Source organism: Ranitomeya variabilis, chromosome 4 (genome assembly GCF_051348905.1).
Source record: "Ranitomeya variabilis isolate aRanVar5 chromosome 4, aRanVar5.hap1, whole genome shotgun sequence".
NCBI classification, from domain to species: domain Eukaryota; kingdom Metazoa; phylum Chordata; class Amphibia; order Anura; family Dendrobatidae; genus Ranitomeya; species Ranitomeya variabilis.
Window position 1 is genome coordinate 250,844,553 of NC_135235.1, and position 25,186 is coordinate 250,869,738.

Here is a 25,186-nt window from a genome sequence, read left to right on the forward strand (position 1 = left end):
ATGCAAAAGGACAATCTTTACATTCTCTTGATGTCAGACAAGCAGTGTTAGACTATCTAGAGGCCACTAGTACCTGGAGAAAAGATTCTAACCTATTTATCCTTTTTGGGGGAAAGAATAGGGGTAAAAAAGCTTCCAAAACCTCTATAGCTAGATGGATTACAACGGTAATTGCTAAAGCCTACTCATCAGAAGGGGTAGATTGTCCAGCAGGAATTAAAGCTCATTCTACTAGGGCCATTTCAGCATCATGGGCTGAACGAGCAGGGGCGTCCTTAGAACAAATATGTAAGGCCGCAACTTGGGCAAGGGTGAAAACATTTTGTAAACATTATAAACTTGACGTATTAGCAGCCCAGCAAACGTCATTTGGGAGAAAGGTTCTCCAAGCAGTTGTCCCACCCTAAAGGAGTTTTCTTTGGTACTCTCCAGAGTGCTGTCAGGGGGACGTCCTGGAAAATGGGTATTATACCTACCGATAATTCGGTTTCTAGGAGTCCATCCTGACAGCACCGTTACTTTCCCCCCTATGTATACTATGTCATATGCGGTAATATGATTTGGTTGATAAAAGATTCAAATAGTATATATCCATGGTGTGGTACTTGTCAAAACACTGAAGTAAAGGGGGCGGAGTGGGACCTTTTAACCTCTCGTGTTGTTTTTCCTGTCCCTGCAAGGAGGAGGAGGACGCCCTCCAGAGTGCTGTCAGGATGGGCCCTGGAAACCGAATTATCGGTAGGTATAATACCCATTTTCATTCTCTGACAGCAAGCAGAGATGTTGAAAGCAGAGAGGAATGAAACAGGAGTGAGTCCCTGTAATAGCATCACTGATAACAATGGCGGTCTGGAGAGCTGCACCCTCTGTGGCTTCCCAGAGCCCGTCCACCGCTGAGTGTCTGCTGCAGAGCCCCCTACATGACACGCTCCTACCATCCACAGAGTCATTGCTCGGTACGCCGTGCTCCAGCGTCCTCCGCACATTCCAAAAATAAAAGCAGGACATCTGGTTCCTCTGCATTGAGCCCTGCGGCGGCTCGCACATCGCTGGGGGCCCGGGCTCTGTGGAAGCTATTTTTACCTTTCCCACCTACACAAACAAGTCTGCGGATCTGGCCGTGCTGACGAGCTGTGTATCCGCAATCACCAGCCGAGTGTCAGAGCACAAGGAGACCCCTGCAGCCGCCATGTTACCTGCGCCATGTCCGTCACAGCTGCTGCGCTCCCTGCTCTTTGCCCCGGGGCACTTCCTATTTTGGCCCTTTAGGGTAAGTTCACCCTACGAGTATTTGCTGCAGATTTTGCACTTTTCCTTTGTAACGGGAGACTCTCCGCTCACAGGATTCTGCCCTGTAGCGGATTTTAAAATCTGAATCCTGATAATTTGTGCAGAGATTTTCAGCATCGTGGAGATTTCTTGGACTCCGCTGATCCCGTGTTATACTGCAGATTTTCTGCATGCCCGCGCCAAAAATCTGTGCCAAACACGCAACCTGTGCACCTGCCCCGAGGGTGAACAATTTTTTGTCTCCATTGTTGCATCTTAACCACTATAACTTTATTTTCTTGCCTTTTTGGCGCTCGCCCTGCAGCACATTCACAAGATATTCTCTGGGGCTATATTAACTCCCCCCATTTTACTTGGTGAAACATCCTATTTAAAGTGAAGAAAAAAACAATAAAAATCTATTTATTCTCCTAAGGTCATGTGCACTTGCTGCGGAAAAAAACGTACGGAAACGCAGCAGTTTATATTCCTCAGCATGTCAATTCTTTGTGCGGATTCTGCAGCGGTTTATACCTGCTCCTCAATAGGAATCCGCACAAAAACTGGGGCAAATCCGCTGGTAATCTGCAGTGTGGTTTACCTGATTTTGCAAAAACAGTGCAGAAAAGTCCGCACACCAATCCGCAACGTGTGCACATAGCCTAAAGGAGTTGTCCACTCGTCGGACAGCCGATTGCGAGTTCCTATATTCCCCTTATACCCCCCCGCCGGTGCCGTTCCAGCAGGGTCAGTACTGGCTCTCCAGGTGAAGGTGTGACATTGTAACACCTCGCGATCCCTGCGGCCAATCAGCTCGCGCCTCCTCCGGATGTATGATTTGTCCAAAGCCAAAGAGAGTGAAGCCAGCTCTGATTGGCTGCAGGAATTGCTGTCAGGGCATGCTGGGAGATGTAGCATCAAGTGGCTGGTCATTGCTCTAGTCACACCCAGAGCTGCAGTTCACAACCTGCAGGTTTCTTACACCTATGTCACCCACGCGGAGAATATCAAGCCTTATTTCCTGCAGTGTAGTGTCAGTGTCTCAAGAAACTCATCAAGGTGAAGAAAGGAAACTATAAAATCCTTCACTTCTGTCTCGACGGCCGTAATGAGAAATCATTGCACCGCTCCAGCATTTTAGCTTCAGAGATCAACTTTATTAAATTATTCTGTGATTGGCACATCAGATACTGAAGAGGCGGAGAGCAAAGGGTGCAGAGGACGGGGAGCGAAGGGTGCAGAGGACGGGGAGCGAAGGGTGCACAGAGGACGAAGGGTGCACAGAGGACAGGGAGCGAAGGGTGCACAGAGGACAAAGGGTGCACAGAGGACAGGGAGCGAAGGGTGCACAGAGGGCAGGGAGAGAAGGGTGCACAGAGGACAGGGAGCGAAGGGTGCACAGAGGATGAAGGGTGTACAGAGGATGGGGAGCAAAAGGTACACACAGGACGGGGAGCAAAGAGTGCACAGAGGACGGAGAGCGAAGGGTGCACAGAGGTCGGGGTGCAAATGGTGCATAGAGGATGGGGAGCAAAAGGTGCTCAGACGACAAAGTGCAGACGATGGAGAGTGAAGGGTGCACAGTGGACTGAGAGCGAAGGGTGCACAGAGCACGAAAGGTGCACAGAGGACGGGGAGCAAAGGGTGCACAAAGAGCAAAGGGTGCACAGAGGTCGGGGAGCGAATGGTGCTCAGAGGACAAAGGGTGCAGAGGACGGGGAGTGAAGGGTGCACAGAGGACGAAGGGTGCAGAGGACGGAGAGTGAAGGGTGCACGGAGGACGGAGAGCGAAGGGTGCACAGAGGACTGGGAGCAAAAGGTGCTCAGAGGACGAAGGGTGCAGAGGACGAAGGGTGCAGAGGACGGAGAGTGAAGTGTGCACAGATGACGGAGAGCGAAGGGTGCACAGAGGACGGAGAGCGAAGGGTGCACAGAGGACGGGGAGCGAATGGTGCTCAGAGGACGAAGGGTGCAGAGGACGGAGAGTGAAGGGTGCACAGAGGACGGAGAGCGAAGGGTGCACAGAGGACGGAGAGCGAAGGGTGCACAGAGGACGGGGAGCGAATGGTGCTCAGAGGACGAAGGGTGCATAGAGGACGGAGAGCGAAGGGTGCACAGAGGATGGGGAGCGAATGGTGCTCAAGAGGACGAAGGGCGCAGAGGACGGATAGTGAAGGGTGCAAAGAGGACGGAGAGCGAAGGGTGCACAGAGGACGGGGAGCGAATGGTGCACAGAGGACAAAGGGTGCAGAGGACGGAGAGTGAAGGGTGCACAGAGGACGAAGGGTGCAGAGGACAGCGAGTGAAGGGTGCACAGAGGACGAAGGGTGCAGAGGACGGAGAGTGAAGGGTGCACAGAGGACAGGGTAGGGTCGGTAGAGAATGGGGGTGTCCAGAAGAATAAGGGGTGCTCTGAACACTTTGGCTGAATGCTGAGACCCCAGACCCCCCTCGTTCAGCAGAACTTGCCAAACCTGTCAGATTCTGATGTTTTCCTGCTGTTCCTTATACCTTGGACAGTGGGGGGCGCTCCTGCACCGATCACGGGGTGGTTTTCTATGTGTGGCTCCATGTGATATAACCACATTTTATCCTTCTGCCTTAGGCCTGGTCATGGAAGGAGAACGTCCTGGAATCGGGGACCTCCGGCCGGTACACAGTGGAAACAGTCAGCACAGACGAGGGCGTTATTTCCACCCTGAGCATCAGTAACATCGTGAGGGCCGATTTCCAAACCATCTACAACTGCACGGCCTGGAACAGCTTCGGCTCCGACACCGAGATCATACGACTGAAGGAGCAAGGTGAGGGCAACGTCTACATAAGGCTGCATGATCATGTGACCATTAAAGGGGAACACCACCTTCATGATGGTCATTAGGAAGGACCCCTCATTACTGAGAGGATCGGAGGCCTTGTCAAATATTAAATACAGCAAACAGAAGGGGAGAGACTCATCACTGTATAATCCCCACGTCACCAAATCTGCAACTAATCAGGAAGGCGGCATGAAATGCGGAAATAAAACGTAACTTTTACTACATAGTTTAAAATTAGTATATATCACAAAAATGTCAGACAGGGACACAGAAAACGGATATATATAAAACACCTATGGAAAGAGTCTGTGTCCCTGTAAGGGGGGAACGCTGACAGTGGTCAGATACGAGGGGCCGATGTGTCCATTATCCGCACCATAGATTAAGGCAATGGCGAGCAGATCACGTCCAGCCCAAACTGTCACTGAATATGATTTTCAGATAAGATGAGGCAAATAAAGAAACAATGTCGCCAGTTTCGTGGTTCTGAGTTCTCCTCTCACCTCTCTGATTGCAGACTGACCCGAGTCTCGTGCCCCTACAGGCGCCGTCCGCCACCCACCCGCGTCATCTGAAAATCCTACTTAGTGGCAGTGTGAGCCGGATGTGATGTGCGGAGTAATGGACACATCGGCCCCTCGTATCTGACCACTGTCAGTGTTCCTCCCCTCACAGGGACACGGACTCTTTCTGTAGGGTCTTATCTATATGTTTTGTGTGCCACTGTATGACATTTTTGTGATCTATACTAATATTAAACCATTTAGTAAAAGTTGCGCTTTTGTTCTGCGTTTCATGCCGTCTTCTGGAATATCCAGCGTGGCGGTGCGATGGCGACTGTAGACACCGCTGACCAGAGGGGCTGAGAGCTAATAGAAGGCATGGGAGTGATCGGACGGTGGCGTTCCCCTTTACGGTCTGCTTGCTGTCTGTGAATGGTGAGCCGCCGTACCATGATGACTCCGGACTGACAGCGGCCAACACAGGAGGCGGCAGGATTTATTGTAAAGAGGGATAAACTGATTTCCATCCCGTTAATCACCAACACACTGCAGGAATGGCGCCGGAGGACGCAGTGGAGCGGCAGCACTGACAGTAATGGACCATAATGGTGGCCGCTGGCGCTCCGCGAGTATTAGATCAGAATGGACGGACCCCTAGCCAGGTGTAATGCGCAGGACATAGAGGGGACGCCGACAACTAGGAGCCGCCATATGGAAAGCATTACACGTTCTACGACGCCTTGTTAGAAGTACAGACTGTGCACAGATGATGGTGGTGGTAGTCCTCAGTTACAGATTATTACAATACATACGAGTGGTCATGTCTGGCTCCTCCTCTGCACTCGCTGCATCCTCAGTGTCTGCACATGGCACATCCTCTGCGGCATTGTATGGATAATGGTAATGGTAGTCCTCAGTAATTATACATTATTATTAGATTCCTCAAAGATTGTACTATTCCTGAGAACTACAACCACCACCATCCATACAATGTCGCAGAGCACGTGCCATGTGCAGACACTGAGGATGCAGGGGGTGCAGAGGAAGAGCCAGAAGTGGCATCTGCCACTTAATGGGACAGGGAGCTGTTGGTTTTCTTGCTCGTTCTCCTGCACGCCCTGCTGCCCCAGTGTCTGTAGCTGCAATCTCACGTGCTCCGCTGCGTTGCACTGCAGGAGATGCCGTTTACTTTCTGGTTGTTGGTACCCGAGGTTTGGCTGATGCTTGTATAGCACTGGGGCTGGTCCTAAGGCCTCCTTCACACGTCCTGGAAAATCCAGTACTGGGGAGATCTGTGTCCATGTGCCTGTATGTGACATCCATGTGACACAAGTACAGCTCGCGCTGATCCCAGCTCTTATCATTGTCCCCTGGTTTCCCTGAGTTCAGTGCGACCAGGAGACAATGATGGGAGTTGTATTCCGCAGCCGGCGCCTGGAATCAGCGCGAGCTGTACTGCTTATCCCAGGCCACATGGATGTCATCAGTAGTGTGCACATGTGCTGCACGCATTTAGTCCATGCTGCGCAAAGAAAAGGGCATGTCGGGCGCACCACCATTGAATGCAATGGATGTGCGTGTGTCGCTATTTGCGGTCCTTAAAAAACGGAACTTATACAGACACAAAAACCAGACCTGTGAAGGGGGCCCAATAGAGATAAATATCATAAAGGGGCTGCCCGGAGGAATATGCTACTTCTCCTAGACACAGCGCCACTCCTGTGCAAAGCTTGTGTCTGGTACTGCAGTTCTGCTCTATTCACCTCTGTGGTGCTGAGCTGCAGTACCAGACGCAATCTGTGCACAGGAGTGGTGCTGTTTATTTGAGACACAGCTCATGGACAGGACTGGAGCTTTTCTAACATGCACCATGTTTTACCTAAAGCCCCCACCACCCACGTAAATAAATGTGCAGAAGCTAATGTGGCGGAACCGTAATGTTGGCTCTCTGTGCTTGTCCTAGTGCCGCGCCTGCGTACGAGTAATAATACGTCCGGCACCGCGGGATCCATCCATTATTTTGCCATCATCGGTACAATACAATTAACCTTGTGAACGGTTCAGATCTGAACAGAGGACGGAAAATGTGAGAAGCTTTTACAGAGCAGAAATAAAATGTCATTTCTGTTGTGCTGATCGAGAGCTGAATCAGGTATTATCTACTCCAGTCACATCCGGAGCTGCAAGCACAATTCTGCTATCCTTCAACGTCTCCGAAAAGAGTCTGGAGCTCAAAACGACTGATCAAACCAAGCACCGCAGGGGGCAGAGACCTAATAAGTGTCGGACCTTTAGTGTTCAAATACGTTCCTGCATTTGCCTGAAATCTTCTATTGAAATATGCTAATAAGGTTCTAGGTGCACTCTGGGTGTGGCCTCCCTCCACAGACTCTGGTAAAACCAGAACTGTCAATCAAGGAAGAAAAGGGTGGAGACAGGAAGGTGCTGTGAACTCTTTGGCCACACCCACCATGCACCAAGCAGCTGATTAGCTTATGAAGGCTCTGCCTCCTCCTAGGTGCGGAGCTCGGCTTGTTCAGTCCCTGTAAATTTATAAACTCATGTTCTGAATTTGCGTCTTCAGCTCCATCTGCGCATTTGTTACACGATTATCATCCAGATTTCAGGAAAATTACAAAAACAGCAAAAGAAATGAGCAAATACAGTTGAAAAACTCATTAAGCGGCTGAGTCTCCAGGCCAAATTCGCCAGGTTTGCTCTTATTCCCTTCCCACCGCTCCTCAGTATTCTGATGTATGTGGATGACCTCACATCTCCTGCTAGTTCAGTGTCTGCACAGAACACGCTCCGGTGACTGGATCACCTTGGTCGTATAGTTTTGGATAGATAGAGCTGGATGTAAAGTATCTGGACATCTGTAGGTCAGCAGTCTTCCCCATGATTGTGGAGCTACTGACACAGACTAAGGACCTTTATAAACACTTAAGAGCCTTTACAGGTGTTTTTTGTCAATTATTTTAATTTACTGAGATAATGACTTTTGGGTTTTCATTGGCTGTAAGCCATAATCATTAACAGAAATAAACACATAAAATAGATCACTCTGTGTGTAATGACTCTATATAATATAGGAGTTTCACTTTTTGTATCGAGGAACTGAAATAAATTCACTTTTTAATGATATTCTAATTTTGTGAGATGCACCTGTAGTTTTGCATATAGAGCTGGATGCAGAGTATCCTCTGCAGATCTTGGTCTCCAGGATCCTGTCTGGCTGTCCATCCTTACAGGGCGCCCCGGCACCTGCTGGTTCAGTGTCGGCACTGAGAATCTCCTGGTCATCTCTATGTGCAACATAAAAGTAGAGTAGCAGTTTGGGCCGGGCTTTCCTGGTATGGCATCCAGTCCTGTCCTCGTCCTCCAAGGTCTTTTTTGCACCCAGCATGACATCACATGGGCCTAGTAAGTGCCAGAAACGCCCAGGATATCAGGCTGAAGATCGTCAGACGCAGAAGTGAAGATCGGATTCCACGAAGAACAGGACTGGACTCTGGATCACAGAAGCGTTAATCAAATTACTCCTCTTTACTTGCACCAGGTGTAGGGACACCTTGTACCTTACCACTGCAGTGCATTATGGGGCATTTTGAATGCAGCTTTGGATGTTATTGGAGAACAACCAGGGGTTCAGTAAATCCACAATAAATTAAGTTCTTTGCAGGCTCAGGACATGGCGGTGGTCGCTCCTGTGTGTTCCCATTCGTTCGCAGATAGCTGCCCGGTCACTATTCAGATTTTCTTAAGCTCAGCTAAATCAAATCGGGTGGAAAGTTCTCCATATACAGTGACACATCGTCTGTCCGTCATGTCAGCGACACTGCAGACCCACTCGGGTCACCGTCGCCTGCAGCCCAGAGGAGTCTGCAGAAACCTGTCACCCGGATCCCACAGCTCCAGAAATCCAGATCCCGCAGACGAGGACGGGGGGTGATTTGTTAGTGAAGTTGGGAGTGAAGATGTTTGACTTGTGTAATGTCTGCAGCCAGAGGGCCGGCGCGATATCACCGCACGCTCCATCACCGCGCGCTCCATCACGCCAACCTCATTACACTGTCTGTGAGGTTATTATGGCGGCTAATGTAGTAGAAGGAACGAAGGAGCCTTCAAGGTGAAATCTGACAACCGGCGCTCACGTCGTAATACGTTACAGGGAGTGCAGAAGAGATGGAGAGCAGGGAAGCGAAGAGGACGCCATTTTCATCCAGATACAACACTGCAAAAATAGAAGCCGTGCATAGCGTCAAGAGAAACTGCACATACACGTTTACAGCAGAGCCGACATTGTCAGCGTAGCAGAGCCGACTGTCTCATCAGCTGACAACCTCTCTACATGGTGTACAGGCTGGTTGTCAGCAATCATAGATGATGAGCTCTAATATAATGTGAGGTTTATTGTAGAGAATGGAGCTCCTACTGATTTCAGAGAAGTTATGGAAACCATAACAATCAACTCCTTAGAAGAAAATGACAGAAAAACATCTGACAGATATCGTCACTACTCGTCATCTCACAGAATGACCCTCAGTCTCATCGTCGTCTCACAGAATGACCCTCAGTCTCATACAAGAAACCTTTCAGATGAAATGATTGCTGGAGCCACGCATTAAATCACATACATTACTGAAATGACGATATTCATATTTTATCTCTTATTGATCCATCTTCTACTTAAAGCCAAATCTCAGCCTTAAAGGAGAACTCCTCCTGGAGAATTATCACCTTCAATGCCTTTTTTCTTTAATCCAGAATATGACACAGTAATATCCTGCAGCTGCTGAGAATTAGATTTTGTTATTTCAATTTCATCCCTCATAAGCAGTAATCCATGAGAAAATCATAAAACTTCATTAGACTCACTGACATTAATATTTATATCTGAAAGTAAGAATGCTTTCAAACTGACAAAAGTTAATTTAATAAATCACATCCATACTGTAGTACTGCTCCTATGTACAAGAATATACTGTAACTACTATAGTACTGCTCCTATGTACAAGAATATAACTACTATAATACTGCCCCTATGTACAAGAATGTAACCACTATAATACTGCTCCTATGTACAAGAATATAACTACTATAATACTGCCCCTTTGTACAAGAATATAACTACTATAATACTGCTCCTATGTACAGAATATAACTACTATAATACCGCTCCTATGTACAAGAATATAACTACTACTAGATGGTGGCCCGATTCTAACGCATCGGGTATTCTAGAATATGTATGCGTAGTGTATAGCACAGCCCACGTAGTATATTGCGCAGCCACGCAGTACATTGCGCAGCCCACGCAGTACATTGCGCAGCCCACGCAGTACATTGCGCAGCCCACGCAGTACATTGCGCAGCCCACGCAGTACATTGCGCAGCCCACGCAGTACATTGCGCAGCCCACGCAGTACATTGCGCAGCCCACGCAGTACATTGCGCAGCCCACGCAGTATATTGCGTAGCCCACGTAGTATATTGCGCAGCCCACGTAGTATATTGTGCAGTCCACGTAGTAAATTGCGCATCGCACGTTGTATAGTCACGTAGTATATTGCCCAGCCACGTAGTATATTGCGCAGCCCACATAGTATATTGCGCAGCCCATGTATATTGTGCAGCCCACGTAGTATATTGCGCAGCCCACGTTGTATATTGCGCAGCCCACATAGTATATTGGGCAGTCCACGTAGTATATTGCGCATCGCACGTTGTATAGTCACGTAGTATATTGCCCAGCCACGTAGTATATAGCACAGCCCATGTAGTATATTGCCCAGCCCATGTAGTATATTGCCCAGCCACATAGTATATAGCACAGCCCATGTAGTATATTGCCCAGCCACGTAGTATATTGCCCAGCCCATGTAGTATATTGCCCAGCCCCGTAGTATATTGCCCAGCCACGTAGTATATAGCACAGCCCATGTAGTATATTGCCCAGCCCATGTAGTATATTGCCCAGCCACGTAGTATATTGCCCAGCCACGTAGTATATTGCCCAGCCACGTAGTATATAGCACAGCCCATGTAGTATATAGCACAGCCCACGTAGTATATAGCATAGCCCACGTAGTATATTGCCCAGCCCACGTAGTATATAGCAATGTGGGCATCATATCCCTGTTAAAAAAAAATAAATAAAATAAAAAATAGTTATATACTCACCTTCCGGAGCCCCCGGATCCAAGCGAAGCGGTTACCGACGCTGCTCATGCGCTCCGGTCTCAAGAGTGCATTGTGGTGTCGCGAGATGATGATGTAGCGATCTCGCAAGACCGCTACATCATCATCTCGCGAGATCGCAGCATGGACCGGTTACCGGAGCGTCGCGAGCGGGAAAGGCCTGTTGTCGATCCGAGGGCCAACGGACGGTGAGTATATAACGATTTTTTATTTTTTAAATTATTTTTAACATTAGATCGTTTTACTATTCATGCTGCATAGGCAGCATGAATAGTAAAAAGTAGGTCACACAGGGTTAATAGCAGCGGTAACGGAGTGCATTACACCGCGGCATAACGCGGTCCGTTACCGCTGCCACTAACCCAGTGTGAGGGCAGACTGGAGGGGATTATGGAGCGGGCACTGACTGCGGGGAGGAAGGAGCGGCCATTTTTCGGAGTGTGCCCGTCGCTGTTTTGCCACGACCAATCAGCGACTTGGATTCCATGACAGACAGAGGCTGCGACCAATGAATATCCGTGACAGAAAGAAAGACAGAAAGGAAGGACAGACAGACGGAAGTGACCCTTAGGCTGCTTTCACACTAGCGTCGGTACGGGGCCGTCGCGCTGCGTCGGCCCGACGTACCGACGCATACTGTGTAAAAAATGCCCGACGTGGGCAGCGGAAGCAGTCTTAGGACGCTTCCGCTGCCCCATTGCAAGGTCCAGGGAGGAGGGGGCGGAGTTTCGGCCACGCATGTGCGGTCGAAAATGGCGGTCTCGACGCACAAAAAAAGTTACATGTAACTTTTTTTGTGGCGGCGGTGCGCCAAAACACGGCGCAACCGTCGCAGGACAGTTGCGACGTGTGGCACTGCGTCGCAATGCATCGGTAATGTTAGTCTATGGAGGAAAAACGCATCCTGTGGGCAACTTTGCAGGATGCGTTTTTTTATCCACAACGACGCATTGCAACGTGCAGTGCACGACGCTAGTGTGAAAGTAGCCTTAGACAATTATATAGTAGATAATACTGCCCCTATGTACAAGAATATAACTAATATAACACTGCTCCTATGTACAAGAATATAACTACTATAATACCGCCCCTATGTACAAGAATATAACTACTATAATAATGCCCCATGTACAGAATATAACTACTATAATACTGCCCCTATGTACAAGAATATAACTACTATAATACTGCCCCTATGTACAAGAATATAACTACTATAATACTGCCCCTATGTACAAGAATATAACTACTGTAGTACTGCCCTCTATGTAGAAGAATATAACTGCTATAATACTGCTCCTATGTACAAGAATATAACTACTATAATACTGCCCCATATGTACAAGAATATAACTACTGTAATACTGCTCCTATGTACAAGAATATAACTACTATAATACTGCCGCTATGTACAAGAATATAACTACTATAATACTGCCCCTATGTACAAGAATATAACTACGGTAGTACTGCCCTCTATGTACAAGAGTATAACTACTATAATACTGCTCCTATATACAAGAATATAACTACTATAATACTGCCCTATATGTACAGGAAAATAACTACTATAATACTGCCCCTATGTACAAGAATATAACTACTATAATACTGCCCCATATGTACAAGAATATAACTACTATAATACTGCCCCTATGTACAAGAATATAACTACTATAATACTGCCCCTATGTACAAGAATATAACCAAGGCTCTGGGAGTGTGTGTACTGGTACACTGTAATGCAACGTGAGCTGTGGGAAGTTGTAGATCACATTGTTATTAATCTTTAGTTTTGTTATCAGGGTCTTGTTTTCTTCATCTTCTCCCTCGTTATAAAGTCGCATGTCACTATAAGGATTCATCACAAATGTACATTTGGTTTCTATATTGAAGCTGAAGAGTGTGACGTTCCTGTTCTCTGCATTGACAGCGAGGGATTGAGGATGCGCCACTTGTTGGACTGTCTCCAAGTCAGCACGGATTTTATTAAATGGCGGGGCAGGCAGGTGGAGAGCGCTCATTAAACTGTGATTTATAGACGCTGCTGTCATGTAGATTGAATCGGGACTAAATGAACTGCTCAGAATTAGCCTTGGGCCTCGTCCAACTTAAGCGGAGACTGTGGCCGCGCGGTCAGATGGCAGCATAGAAATTGCTGGGGGTTTATAGCCAGATGTGCCTGTGTATTTACATAGTGAGAGGAAGAGTATGAGCTGCAAGACTTGGGGCCTCAAGACCCGTGTGACTGCAAAACAGAACATTCATAGACTCGGTCCCAATTATGACCCTTCATAAATGCTGCCTCTTATTCGTACTGTAGACAGTACTTTGCACTCTGCTCTAGAGCCCCATCCCAGGATCCTGTACTCTGCTCTAGAGCCCCATCCCCACTTACTGCTCTCTGCTCTTGAGCCCCATTTCTGCTCTAGAGCCCCATCCCCACCTCCTGCTCTCTGCTATAGAGCCCTATCCCCGCCTCCTGCTCTCTGCCCAAGAGCCCCACCTTCTGCTCTACAGCCCCACCTCCTGCTCTCTACTCTAGAGCCCCATCCCCACTTCATACTCTCTAGAGTAGAGAGCAAGAAGTGGAGATGGGGCTCTATAGCAGAGAGTATGAAGTGAGGATGGGGCTCTAGAGTAGAGAGCAGGAGGTGGGGCTGTAGAGCAGGAGGTGGGGATAGGGCTCTATAGCAGAGAGCAGGAGGTGGGGATGGGGCTCTAGAGTAGAGAGCAAGAAGTGGAGATGGGGCTCTATAGCAGAGCCCCATCTCTGCCTCCTGCTTTAGAGACCCATCCTTGCTCTAAAGACCCATCCCTGCCTCATGTTCTCTTCTCTAGAGCCCCATCTCTGCCTCCTACTCTAGAGCCCCATCACCGACTTTTGTTCAAGAGCCCCATGCCCACCTCCTACTCTAGAGCTCCATCTCCTGCTCTAGAGATCTATCCCACTTTCTGCTTTCCGCTCTAGAGCCCCATCCCCACTTCTTGCTCTAGAGCCCCATCCCAATCTTCTGCTCTATAGCCCCTGTGGTGAAATATGTATATATCTATATGTGGGTAGTGACATATGTCTAGGGTTATATGTGTAACTAGCAGCAGTAGTTGAACATCTGTCCTGAAACTGCAGGCCTCACAAAGGTCACAGCATACATATCTTGAGAAGGCAGACTGCTGTCTCCAATCTCACCAGGGCGTCGTGCTGGGAACCAAGAAAAAGGGAAACATTTGACACCTCCTAGCTCTTTGAAGAGAGATGTCAATTACAGCCTGACACCATATATCTGTGAGAACTTGTACACAAGAATCTCAGAAATAATATATTCATTTGGGGCGCGGCCGTGGTCCAATCAAAAACAAGCAATTAGAATATCAAGTTGAGGGGCTGGTCTAGAAATCTGACCTCCGGGTTTACTCTATAAATTTGGCTTGCATACATTCAAAATTGTTCACCTGTGAGGGCAGCCTGGGAAGCTGATGTGATCCAGTCTATATTCATCCTACCCTCAGGGAGCAGAAAGCAGACAGCAAAGTTAGGATTTCTGAAAGTTTTTTCCCTTTATTTTATAACTGTTTTTGCATATTTGTATGTCTTTTAATTATCATATTTTTATACCTTTTTCTTTACTGTAAGCACTGAATCTTTTTTGTATTAAAGCATAAAACTTTAACAAGTTGAACCTTGAATGTTCTAAAAGAATCCATAGCCTTAAACTGTATGATCCGTATGAGTGGTAGACAGTATTAGTAATTTCCGGGACTCATCGCCCGTGTATTCGGTGAGTGGTGGCAGGGTGTATGAGCGGGTGTGTGGCCTGGGTCGGTGTGTGATTTATGCTACTATTACAGCATAGGACATAGGTTGAATGCTGGACTGAGAGAGGGGAGATAGATTAACCCTTGCAGGCACAACCCCCAAGTCACGTGTTGAGAGCAGGTACATGACAAATTAGTGACAGCACAGAGAGGGATCCGTGACAGCCCATCCCTCACTTCCTGCTCTAGAGTCCCATCCCCACCTCTCTGTTCAAGAGGCCCATTTCCACGTCCTGCTCTCTGCTATGGAGCGCCCATCTCCACATAGTGCTCTCTGCTATAGAACCCTTTCCCTGCCTCTTGCACTGTCCTCTAGAGCCCCATCTCCACCTCCTGCTCTCTGCCTAGAGCCCCATCCCCACTTCATACTCTATGCTATAGAGCCCCAACTCCCCCACCTGGTCTTTGTTCTAGAGTCCCATCCCTGCCTCCTGCTCTAGAAGCCCCATCCCCTCGTCCTGCTCTAGAGCCCCATCCCCTCGTCCTGCTATAGAGCCCCATCCGTGCCTCCTGCTATAGATCCCCATCCCCGCTTCCTGCTCTCTGCTCTCATAAGACACAAATTGAAAAAAATTACACAAACTATTCGTGCCTTGTGTCGTCTGCCGGAGCCAATGCCGATCCCACAGTCAAGATCCTGTCACACTAAGTGACGGCAGTAACCACACTCTTCAATAGCTATAGATGTCATTACCCCGGCAGATGGTGACCAAGAGCCAATTACAAAGTGACAGAGCTTCTCCTTCTCTATTGTATCTGCTTGCTGTCAGTAAATTCAGTGGCAGGAAAACAACCTGACCCAGCACCGCTCTCACTGCTGAGGGTTTGTTACAATTGCGTCCTTTCCACAATCTTTTAGGAGATAAACTCCAGACTACTACAATGTATCAGTCCAGGTAAAATGTGTGAGCGATTCGGCTGGGATTTTGGCCACGACACAGGTCACCCGGCATCGTACCTTAATGCAGTGTAATGGAGACTCATTTGTGACCCATAAATTGCTGCAAACTCAACAAGTGATTTGCCAAAACTCTGAACTACATGGGTTTTTTGCAACTTGTGGCAGGTATTTGGATGTCCCGGAGCGTCCTCATTACCAGCGACACAGAATGAGCTGTGGTCCCGGGAAGTGCCATGACCAAAATGGTTACCTAGCCCCAGTCTGAGGTCAGAAGAGGGGTCTGCTGCGGGGGATCGTCAGTCCCTTACCATTGGTTTCAGCACTACTACTACTAGCAGTTGAGCATGATGGGAGTTGGCGTTCACTGGTGCAGACTAATACACTGAAGTATTCTCACCTGCATCCAGAGTCTGGGGAGATTATTGCAATTTACTGACCGCAAATAATGATCCTGAAAAGAATGGAATCCTCTGTGCTTTACACTGCAGGCTGATGTCACAGTGTCTATTATAGACATTTTAAATATATAATATCTACTCAGTAGCTTTTTCTCTAATGTTTAGTGGCTTTGCAATATAAGGTTTGGAGCCCATCTAACTCTCCAGCATGTGGGGGGCGTCATCTGCTGGATTTGGGGGGAGAGGACTGCAATATTTACTGACTCCATTTTTTGCCATTTCCTCGTGGAGATTCATCAGCATTTTTTATTTTTGGGCTCAGTGCCCAACACGGGCGACATCCCAAATGGGTCCTCGCTCTTCTGCTTCGAGAAGAAATCCATTAAAGTGTCATCTCTGTCCCAGCGCCCCTAAATCTCCCCCGTCCACAGCGCTCAGCCTAAATAGTTTTGATTGAGTGTCACTTTTTATGAAGTAGATAATTTATTCTCAAGGCTGAAATGTAGGAAATTGTGTCCTGCCTGCGATCAGAGGGAATGGCCGAACATCGGAGCGGCGCTGATTAATGCCGGGGTGTGGGTGACCCCGTACTTGTCGTATGTCGTAGCATGCCGAACCTTCAGCCCTGCAGACACCTGTTTTATCTTTAAACAGGTGGGAACGCGCGGTCAGGAGCGAGTGTGGAACCAGGTATGGGCTCCTAACGTCCAGGTGAATATGTCTGTGTGTGTCCGCCATGATGAGCAACCGGCTCCCCCAGAAGATGCGACAGAACTTTCCACACTTCTCCGTGTCTTACATTCTCTTACTTTAGACATGTCTGTAAACGCACAGGTAACGTGGTTCATGTATTTCTGTCCTCTTACTGGATACTACTCCTAAGAAGTTGTCACCCAGCTTTCCCAGACTACTGAAGGGCAAATCAGTCATGCTATATGGATAGGTGCTAAGGAGCTGCATAATGCAGATTAACCACTCGGGATACTGGGAAAGCTGGGTGACTACTGATATGGCTCCCAGTGCATTGTCAGCAGGAGTGGTCACACATCTTTCCTACAGTCCTGAGCGGAGAATCGGCCTTGCTCTAAAGATATAATGGACGTAGCGACATATATACATGCAGAGCGAGGCCGATTCACCGCTCAGGATTGTAGGAAAGATGTGTGACCACTCCTGCTGACAATGCACTGGCGGCCATATTGGCAGTCACCCAGCTTTCCCAGTGATCTGATTGGTAAATCTACTTCCCTGTTATCATTGCATAGACAGATTTCCATTCAGGACACGGGAAAAGCTGGGTGGCCATACCATTAGGGGATATCCACATGCGGCAGATGTATTTCAGACGTTTCAGCGGCTGAGGGTCGGCTCCATTCATCTCTCGGATGTTTCTCTGCCGCTGCAGGGTTTCTGCAAATCTCATTGAGATGAATGAGACAGTCACAAATGTCTGAAATGGTCCGGTCGCCTATGAATCCCCCTTACAGCTGCCTACCCAGCTTTCCTAGCCCTCGCATTGGAAAATATGCAGCATTAAAGGAGTTTTCTGGGTTTGGCATAATTATGGCCTGTAATTAATATCAGATTGGTGGGGGGTCATGGCACCCCCTGAAGATGAGTGGTGTGTAAGCGATGAAACCTCCGCTTGTCTGCCGATACTGTGAGTCGGACCCCCACTGACTAGAGAATAATGACCCTCACTAATAACAGGCCATAAATATTCCAAACTCGGAAAACCCCTTTAAGAGATGTTAAGAAAACGTGACCCCCCTACAGGATCTGTCACTCAGGACTGTAGGAAAGGTCGGGACGAGCCCTGCCCTGAATCACCCAGCTTTCTGAGGAGCAGAAGACTGTTGTTGTTTTTTAAAGGCTGATACGGTGCCTTTTACATGAATAATGTCCTGGATGTGTCTGTATACTTGCACCACATGTACCAGCATAGCGGAGACGGCGCTGGCTCACTGCTGATTACAATAGCTGTACCTGCCATGATCGGGGAGGGGGCTGGCTTAGTCAGGCAGCCCCTCGCACACAACGTCAGCACTGATATCCATCATCTAGGATCTTGAATCATTGAGAATGTAACATGGACACAACTGTTTATCACTTATCACTCTCCCATAATGACAGTTCTGTGCTGTGTATAAATATGTGATTCTCCAGAATTTGCTTTAGTCTATACCTGATGAAGAGGCCTGAGTAGTCTCGAAAGCTGCAATTTGTTACCATCTTCTCAGTTCGCCATTAAAAGGTATCAACCACTGAGGACTCTCAATTCTAAATATTTTTCTGTCTACTGGCTAACACGGTACCAAGATATATATCTTTCCTGTATGAGAATGTAACAAGAATTTACTATAAATCGCCTGTGTTCTCAGGAATGGAGGGCGTTATCATTTCATTGCATGATGTTTATTGTCACGCTGCAGCCTATCAGCGGCAGACGGTCTCCAGAGCAATGAGTGCAGCACTTACAAGCTCTTTGCTCTACAGTTTGAAGAGCTTCCTTTTGGCTTTAAGACTACAGGACCTCCCTTGTAAGAGATTGTAATAAGTTATGAGGAACAGAAAATGTGTAGGGGGCCCTGTCCCGTAGCACAGTGCTTACAAGACCACCCACAGTATAGCGAGGGCTCCGCTAAGTATGAACATGGGAATAAAGCCGAAGATTAGAAGGAAAAAGGAAAAACAAAAAGTTTGGAAGATGCTTCCCCCTTGTGGTGAGACTTGGAACTGCTGGTGATCTCAACCAATAACACCTGCCATAATGACAGGGGGGATTCTGTACTTTACCCGATTACCCTAGAAATAGTTAGGAGGCCATTTGTCTGGGCAGAGCATAAACCTGCATTGTCTGCGATCACTGAGGCTCTGCTCTGCTCATTTCTTGCGTATTGGCTGTCTCAGGCCTGATGTTTGAGGGACCAAACAAGGACAAAGTGATGACACTTCCTTAAAGATCTTTCCCTAAATGACATCACCTGCACCACACCGCTGTCACTGATGACATCACAGATCATCTCATGCTTTCAGCTTTCTTACATCATCCAGGACCTGTATCTATTAATCCTGAGCCTCCTGGTTCATGAACTAAAGGAAAAACTGACAGCGGCAAAACCATAAAAGACCGGGACAAATATTGACATAACTAGAGATGCTGTTCAGGGTCTGTGGAAAGATGGGTCCAGGAGTAAAAGGCTGGCACCACAGTAAGGACACAGAACCAGGCAGAGCAGTCAGGGGAACAAGCAGTGAAGCCCCCCGACCTGACATCCCCTTACATCATAGGGGGCCGGGCTGTATATGGAAGTATTAGTAAGCCCCCAATAGTGTAGCCATAGCTCAGTGGTGGCCAATAGTCTTCAGGGCCCCTAGAGTAAAGGCAAGAGCTATTGTAATCTGGTATCTGCTGCACACCAGTGTACCCAGTGTCGATCTCCTGTTCTCGGGCTGACAACGCTCTACCTTTCTTATGGGTAAGATTAGCCGAGCGCTGCTGCTGCCTCCCATGGATATCATGGCCGTCCTTAGGGGGCGCTCTGCCCACGGCAAGGGGTAGAGCAGACTGCAGTGCTTCATCTACCGAGCAGGTGAAAGGCATCATGCGATCTGATAGAGTCTAGATTGTGGTATTTTCAGTCCTAGACTCTAGTCACATCCAGAGCTGCACTCACAATGGACATATGATAAATACTAAGGACGTGTTCTGTCAGACCCCCTTATGTAAGTCACACCGTCGTCCATTGTGCAGGGTCAGCGCAGGTCTCAGCATCACGATACAGATACTGTACTTCGTCTTCTCACTCCGGTCACTAGAGAGGTCTGCGCAGAATGCAGATTCTGATTTTTTTTTTAATATTCGGGGGGATAGGAGGCTATTTCCATGGTTTTCTATTGGACGTGATCGCTCCCCGTGCGCTATTACATTGAACGCCCTGGATCTGGGTATTACAGTAGAAGTAACGTAGATACACCATAGTGTTACATGTAACGTGACCGTAGTCTCCATAGGTCTGGATGGGAAATGCACTGATCTCCTACAAGTCACAGGACCCTCATTCCCCCCTATAGCGGACAGACAAAGACACGACGGCACAATCTTACTGAGTGGACCGTGACCGACCAATTACTGACATACGGATCATCGTACATTCTGTGTAGTTCCCCATTAATATCTGTGGGGCTGAGATAAATGTGAGGATGTTTTGTTAATTCACAGTCTCCTCTCTTCCTGCAGAGTCCGTCCCGGTCACAGTCATCATTGGGGTCGCGGTCGGTGCTGGAGTGGCGTTCCTGGTCCTCATGGCCACAATTGTAGCTTTCTGCTGCGCTCGGAACCAGAGAAGTAAGTGTTAATGTAATGGCTGCCACTGGCAAGGACAAACGCTCTGAAGTTTTTAAGACTCTTGCGAGGATTTATCAATAGCGGCTTTATGTACACCAGTCCTGATCCAGAGTCCGCCGCCATGAATTCAGGGCATCTTCCAGGAGCCGCCGGCAGAGATGTGCGCCCGCCGAGGAATGACCCTCATAATGCACTTTGTGCTGCACTAGACCACACTCCTCCTGCTGAGCACCGCTCACTTTTTACAGAGGCAGCAGAATCTTTGGCCTTTTTTACACCAGGTTTTTCCTATGTGATCGGTAACGATTTTTGTTTTCTGGTGTAAACTGTTTCATGTGCTGGGGTCTTTATGTTTCAGTTTCCATTTGCAAGATCTTTGTTTGCTGTCAGTGAGTGGGAGCATTTACATCCAGGTTTTCAGCCTACAGATGTGAATTGGACTTTTTCCACTCACTGACAGCAAGGTCCTGAACATGGTAAGTTCACATCGTGTAGTGTGCAGTTAGGGCGTATACGCCCGTCCTTGTGATTGCGGCTTTTAACCCCTGCTAAATGTGTGTTCCCTCCAGATTTGAAGGGCGTAGTATCTGCTAAAAACGACATCCGTGTGGAGATCGTACACAAGGAGCCGACGAACGGGAGAGAAACCGAGGAACATTCCAGCATCAAACAGCTGATGGTGAGAGAGCAACAATGTATCAATGTGAGGGATACAATGTGGCCGTCCCAGCCAGACGGGTCCAGTCAGGACCGATAGAGGCAGAACTTCAGGAAAGTGCAGACGTTTCGCTTTTGTTCATCAATTTTGCACTATTAAGGCTGTGTGCACACGATGCGGATTTAGTGCGGATCCGCAGCGGATTTTTCCGCGCAGAAACGCTGCAGTTCCGCACAGTGATTTATAGTACAATGTAAATCAATGTAAAAAAAAAAAAACTGTGCTAATGGTGCGGAAAAATCCGCATGAAAAAAAACTGCTGCGGAATAAAAGAAGTAACATGCTACGTCTTTTGTGCGGAACTGCAGCGTTTCTGACCCCTTCTATAATAGAAATCTGCAGGGGTAAAAAATGCAGAAAATCTGCATCAAAATCCACATAAAATCCGCACCTGCGTTTTCTGCCAGGAGATGCGGATTTTGTGCAGAAAATTCTTCACCCCAATCCGCAACGTGTGCACATAGCCTAATGAGGGATCGCTCCATAACAGGATCCGAATCACCGCAATCACTTATCAGCGCCGTCCCGCCATGCAGAGGTGACTGTAGACAACGCGCCTGCTCAGGACACTACGCCTGATGAACGGCTTTATTACCGCGTATTAATTACACACCGCGTTACATAAATCCGACTTCTATAAAAAAAAAAAAGCCGCTCACAGAATCTCTTCACTTTGGGCAGATTTATCCTCCACCCGATGCATAAATGTGATTTAGACTTGCAATAATTTCAGATGAATTGTTTCCTCGCCTGAAATACATCGCACTCTGCGCGGTTTAGAGACGAAATTTAGGGGCGGCTGAAACCTAAGGCCTAACCCGTCGCCCTGCCGCCCCTTAATCGATGGCAATCGCCCGGCAGAGCTGTGGTGTAATGTCAGTGCGAGGGTCTGTCCTTGGGAAGCGGCAGTCCTGTGTAACTCATAGCACGGGAGATAATTTAATAATATAGTGTGCCATAATAACGGACTGCTGCATAATTAACTGAGCAAATCACCAAAGGCGAAGATCAGATGTGCTGACGAGGGAGAACCGGAGCAAAGAGGAAGAGTTAGTGGGGTTCTACATCAAAGACCTCACCGCAAGGAGCGCAGATTTTACCTCCATGGTCTGGAGCTCAGAGGATGGTGTGGACTGGACACATTGCAGCCATGGTAATGATGTGGTTGGTCTGTGGCGCTGCCCGGGGATGTGCTCTGGGCTCAGGTCTGCGGCTCTGCTGTCTGCTCAGCCCTCGCTTTGTATTCAGTTCTGATGGAAAAGTTCTGCCTCCACAAAAAAATGAGGGAAATGAATGTGCAGAGGAGGCCGGAGCTCAGGCTCTGCGACGGTGTCACCTGTGTCCGCTGCCAGGCTCGTCAGCGTTGCCCAGGAAGGCTGCGGAGGAATCTGTAGCTGATCTATAGTTTTAGCACTTGTCCAAACTGTCGCAACAGAGCAACACGATATAGTCAGCGCCAAGACTCCGGGACCTGTACTGCCAATGAGCCAGCACCACGCTCTGTGACTGCCATATTAGGGAGGGTCTCTACTTAGAGGTGTCCATGGCCTTGGGAAACAGCCTCAGACATGGAGGAAATGATTTCATCTTCATTTCTTCCTTCTACAATGGAGGGGAGGTATCACGTAAGGAGAGTGCGGGGACTGACCAGTAACGCACGGCTCCATGGGAAATAAAATATGCTACAGGAGCTGTACAGACTCTACCGTGCCACATACAGCTATATATAGGAGTGCCACAGAGTCTACTGCAGCACAGCCAGCTATGTATACGAGTGCCGCAGACTCTACCGCAGCACAGCCAGCTATGTATAGGAGTGCCACAGAGTTTACCGCAGCACAGCCAGCTATGTATAGGAGTGCCGCAGACTCTACCGCAGCACAGCCAGCTATGTATAGGAGTGCCACAGAGTTTACCGCAGCACAGCCAGCTATGTATAGGAGTTCTACAGAGTTTACCGCAGCACAGCCAACTATGTATAGGAGTGCCACAGAGTCTCCCGCAGCACAGCCATCTATGTATAGGAGTGCCACAGAGTCTACCGCAGCACAGCCAGCTATGTATACGAGTGCCGCAGACTCTACCGCAGCACAGCCAGCTATGTATAGGAGTGCCACAGAGTTTACCGCAGCACAGCCAGCTATGTATAGGAGTTCTACAGAGTTTACCGCAGCACAGCCAACTATGTATAGGAGTGCCACAGAGTCTCCCGCAGCACAGCCATCTATGTATAGGAGTGCCACAGAGTCTACCGCAGCACAGCCAGCTATGTATACGAGTGCCGCAGACTCTACCGCAGCACAGCCAGCTATGTATAGGAGTGCCACAGAGTCTTCTGCAGCACAGCCAGCTATGTATAAGAGTGCCACAGAGTTTACCGCAGCACAGCCATCTATGTATAGGAGTGCCACAGAGTCTACTACAGCACAGCCATCTATGTATAGGAGTGCCACAGAGTCTACCGCAGCACAGCCAGCTATGTATAGGAGTGCCACAGAGTCTACCGCAGCACAGCCAGCTATGTATAGGAGTGCTACAGAGTTTACCGCAGCACAGCCAACTATGTATAGGAGTGCCACAGAGTCTACTGCAGCACAGCCAGCTATGTATAGGAGTGCCACAGAGTCTACCGCAGCACAGCCAGCTATGTATAGGAGTGCTACAGAGTTTACCGCAGCACAGCCAACTATGTATAGGAGTGCCACAGAGTCTACTGCAGCACAGCCAGCTATGTATAGGAGTGCCACAGAGTCTACTGCAGCACAGCCAGCTATGTATAGGAGTGCCACAGAGTCTACCGCAGCACAGCCAGCTATGTATAGGATTGCCACAGACTCTGCCACAGCTAGCCAGCTATGTATAGGAGTGCCATAGACTCTGCCACTGCACAGCCAGCTATGTATAGGAGTGCCACAGTCTACCGCAACACAGCCAGCTATGTATAGGAGTGCTACAGAGTCTACCGCAGCACAGCCAGCAATGTCTAAGAGTGCCACAGATTCTACCACAGCACAGCCAGCTACCGTACATTCAAGAGCTAAACAGTCTCTACCGCAGCACACTAAGCTATGTACAGGAGTGCTACAGACTCTACCACAGCACAGCCAGCTACATGCAGGAGCTGTACAGACTCTACCGTGCTATGTACAGCTATGTATAGGAGTCCCACAGTCTACTGCAGCACAGCCAGTTATGCATAGGAAAGCCACAGACTCTACCGCAGCAAAGCCAGCTATGTCCAGGAGTGCAACAGACTTTACCACAGCACTGTCAGCTACCTGCAGGAGCTAAACGGACTCTACAGCAACACAGCCAGCTATGTAAGGGTGTGCCACAGACTTTACCACAGCACAGCCAGTTATGTATGGGAGTGCCACAGACTCTACTACGGCACAGTCAGCTATGTATAGGACTGCTACAGACTTTACCACAGCACAGCCAGCTATGTACAGCAGTGCTACAGACTCTACTGCGGCACAGCCAGCTATGTACAGGAGTGCTACAGACTCTACTGCGGCACAACCAGCTATGTACAGGAGTGCTACAGACTCTACTGCGGCACATCCAGCTATGTACAGGAGTGCTACAGACTCTACTGCGGCACATCCAGCTATGTACAGGAGTGCTACAGACTCTACTGCGGCACATCCAGCTATGTACAGGAGTGCTACAGACTCTACTGCTGCACATCCAGCTATGTACAGGAGTGCTACAGACTCTACTGCGGCACATCCAGCTATGTACAGGAGTGCTACAGACTCTACTGCTGCACATCCAGCTATGTACAGGAGTGCTACAGACTCTACTGCTGCACATCCAGCTATGTACAGGAGTGCTACGGACTCTACTGCGGCACAACCAGTGCCATGGGAGTCCTTGTAGAACTTTGCCTAATTTTGTACTTAAGATGGCCAGCCATAGCTTTTGACTAGAATAGAATCATTGTCTGGTTACAATGAGGCCTTTCTTGACGCAGCTTACGTACAGATAAAGTAGAGGTGACATTGTTATTCACCAAAATGTCATTGTAGTTTTACGCTCTGGTAATGCAGTAGCTGTGGCGAGGCCGGGCCGTGGTACTATGTCATCTGTGCTGTTACATAGGACTGCAGGTTGTTCTGTCTGATCAGCTGTGCGCAGTATATTATTGGGCTGCGCTTCAAGTATTTTTTGTTCTTAGAATTCGAAATTGACCAATAAATTTGGTAAAATC

At 48.3% G+C, this 25,186-nt stretch overlaps 1 protein-coding gene across 2 annotated transcripts in view; it reads left to right on the forward strand.

Moving 5' to 3' along the window:
- The window catches only part of KIRREL3 (kirre like nephrin family adhesion molecule 3), an 823,243-nt gene that overhangs the window by 792,207 nt on the left and 5,850 nt on the right, over window positions 1-25,186 (forward strand). Inside the window, exons 12-15 of one of the 2 annotated variants that reach the window (XM_077249436.1) lie at window positions 3,875-4,073; window positions 16,562-16,597; window positions 20,148-20,255; window positions 20,825-20,934. In XM_077249436.1, the coding sequence (XP_077105551.1) occupies window positions 3,875-4,073; window positions 16,562-16,597; window positions 20,148-20,255; window positions 20,825-20,934 (453 nt within the window). The remainder of the gene's footprint in view (window positions 1-3,874; window positions 4,074-16,561; window positions 16,598-20,147; window positions 20,256-20,824; window positions 20,935-25,186) is intronic. The other variant, XM_077249437.1, reaches the window with a different exon arrangement.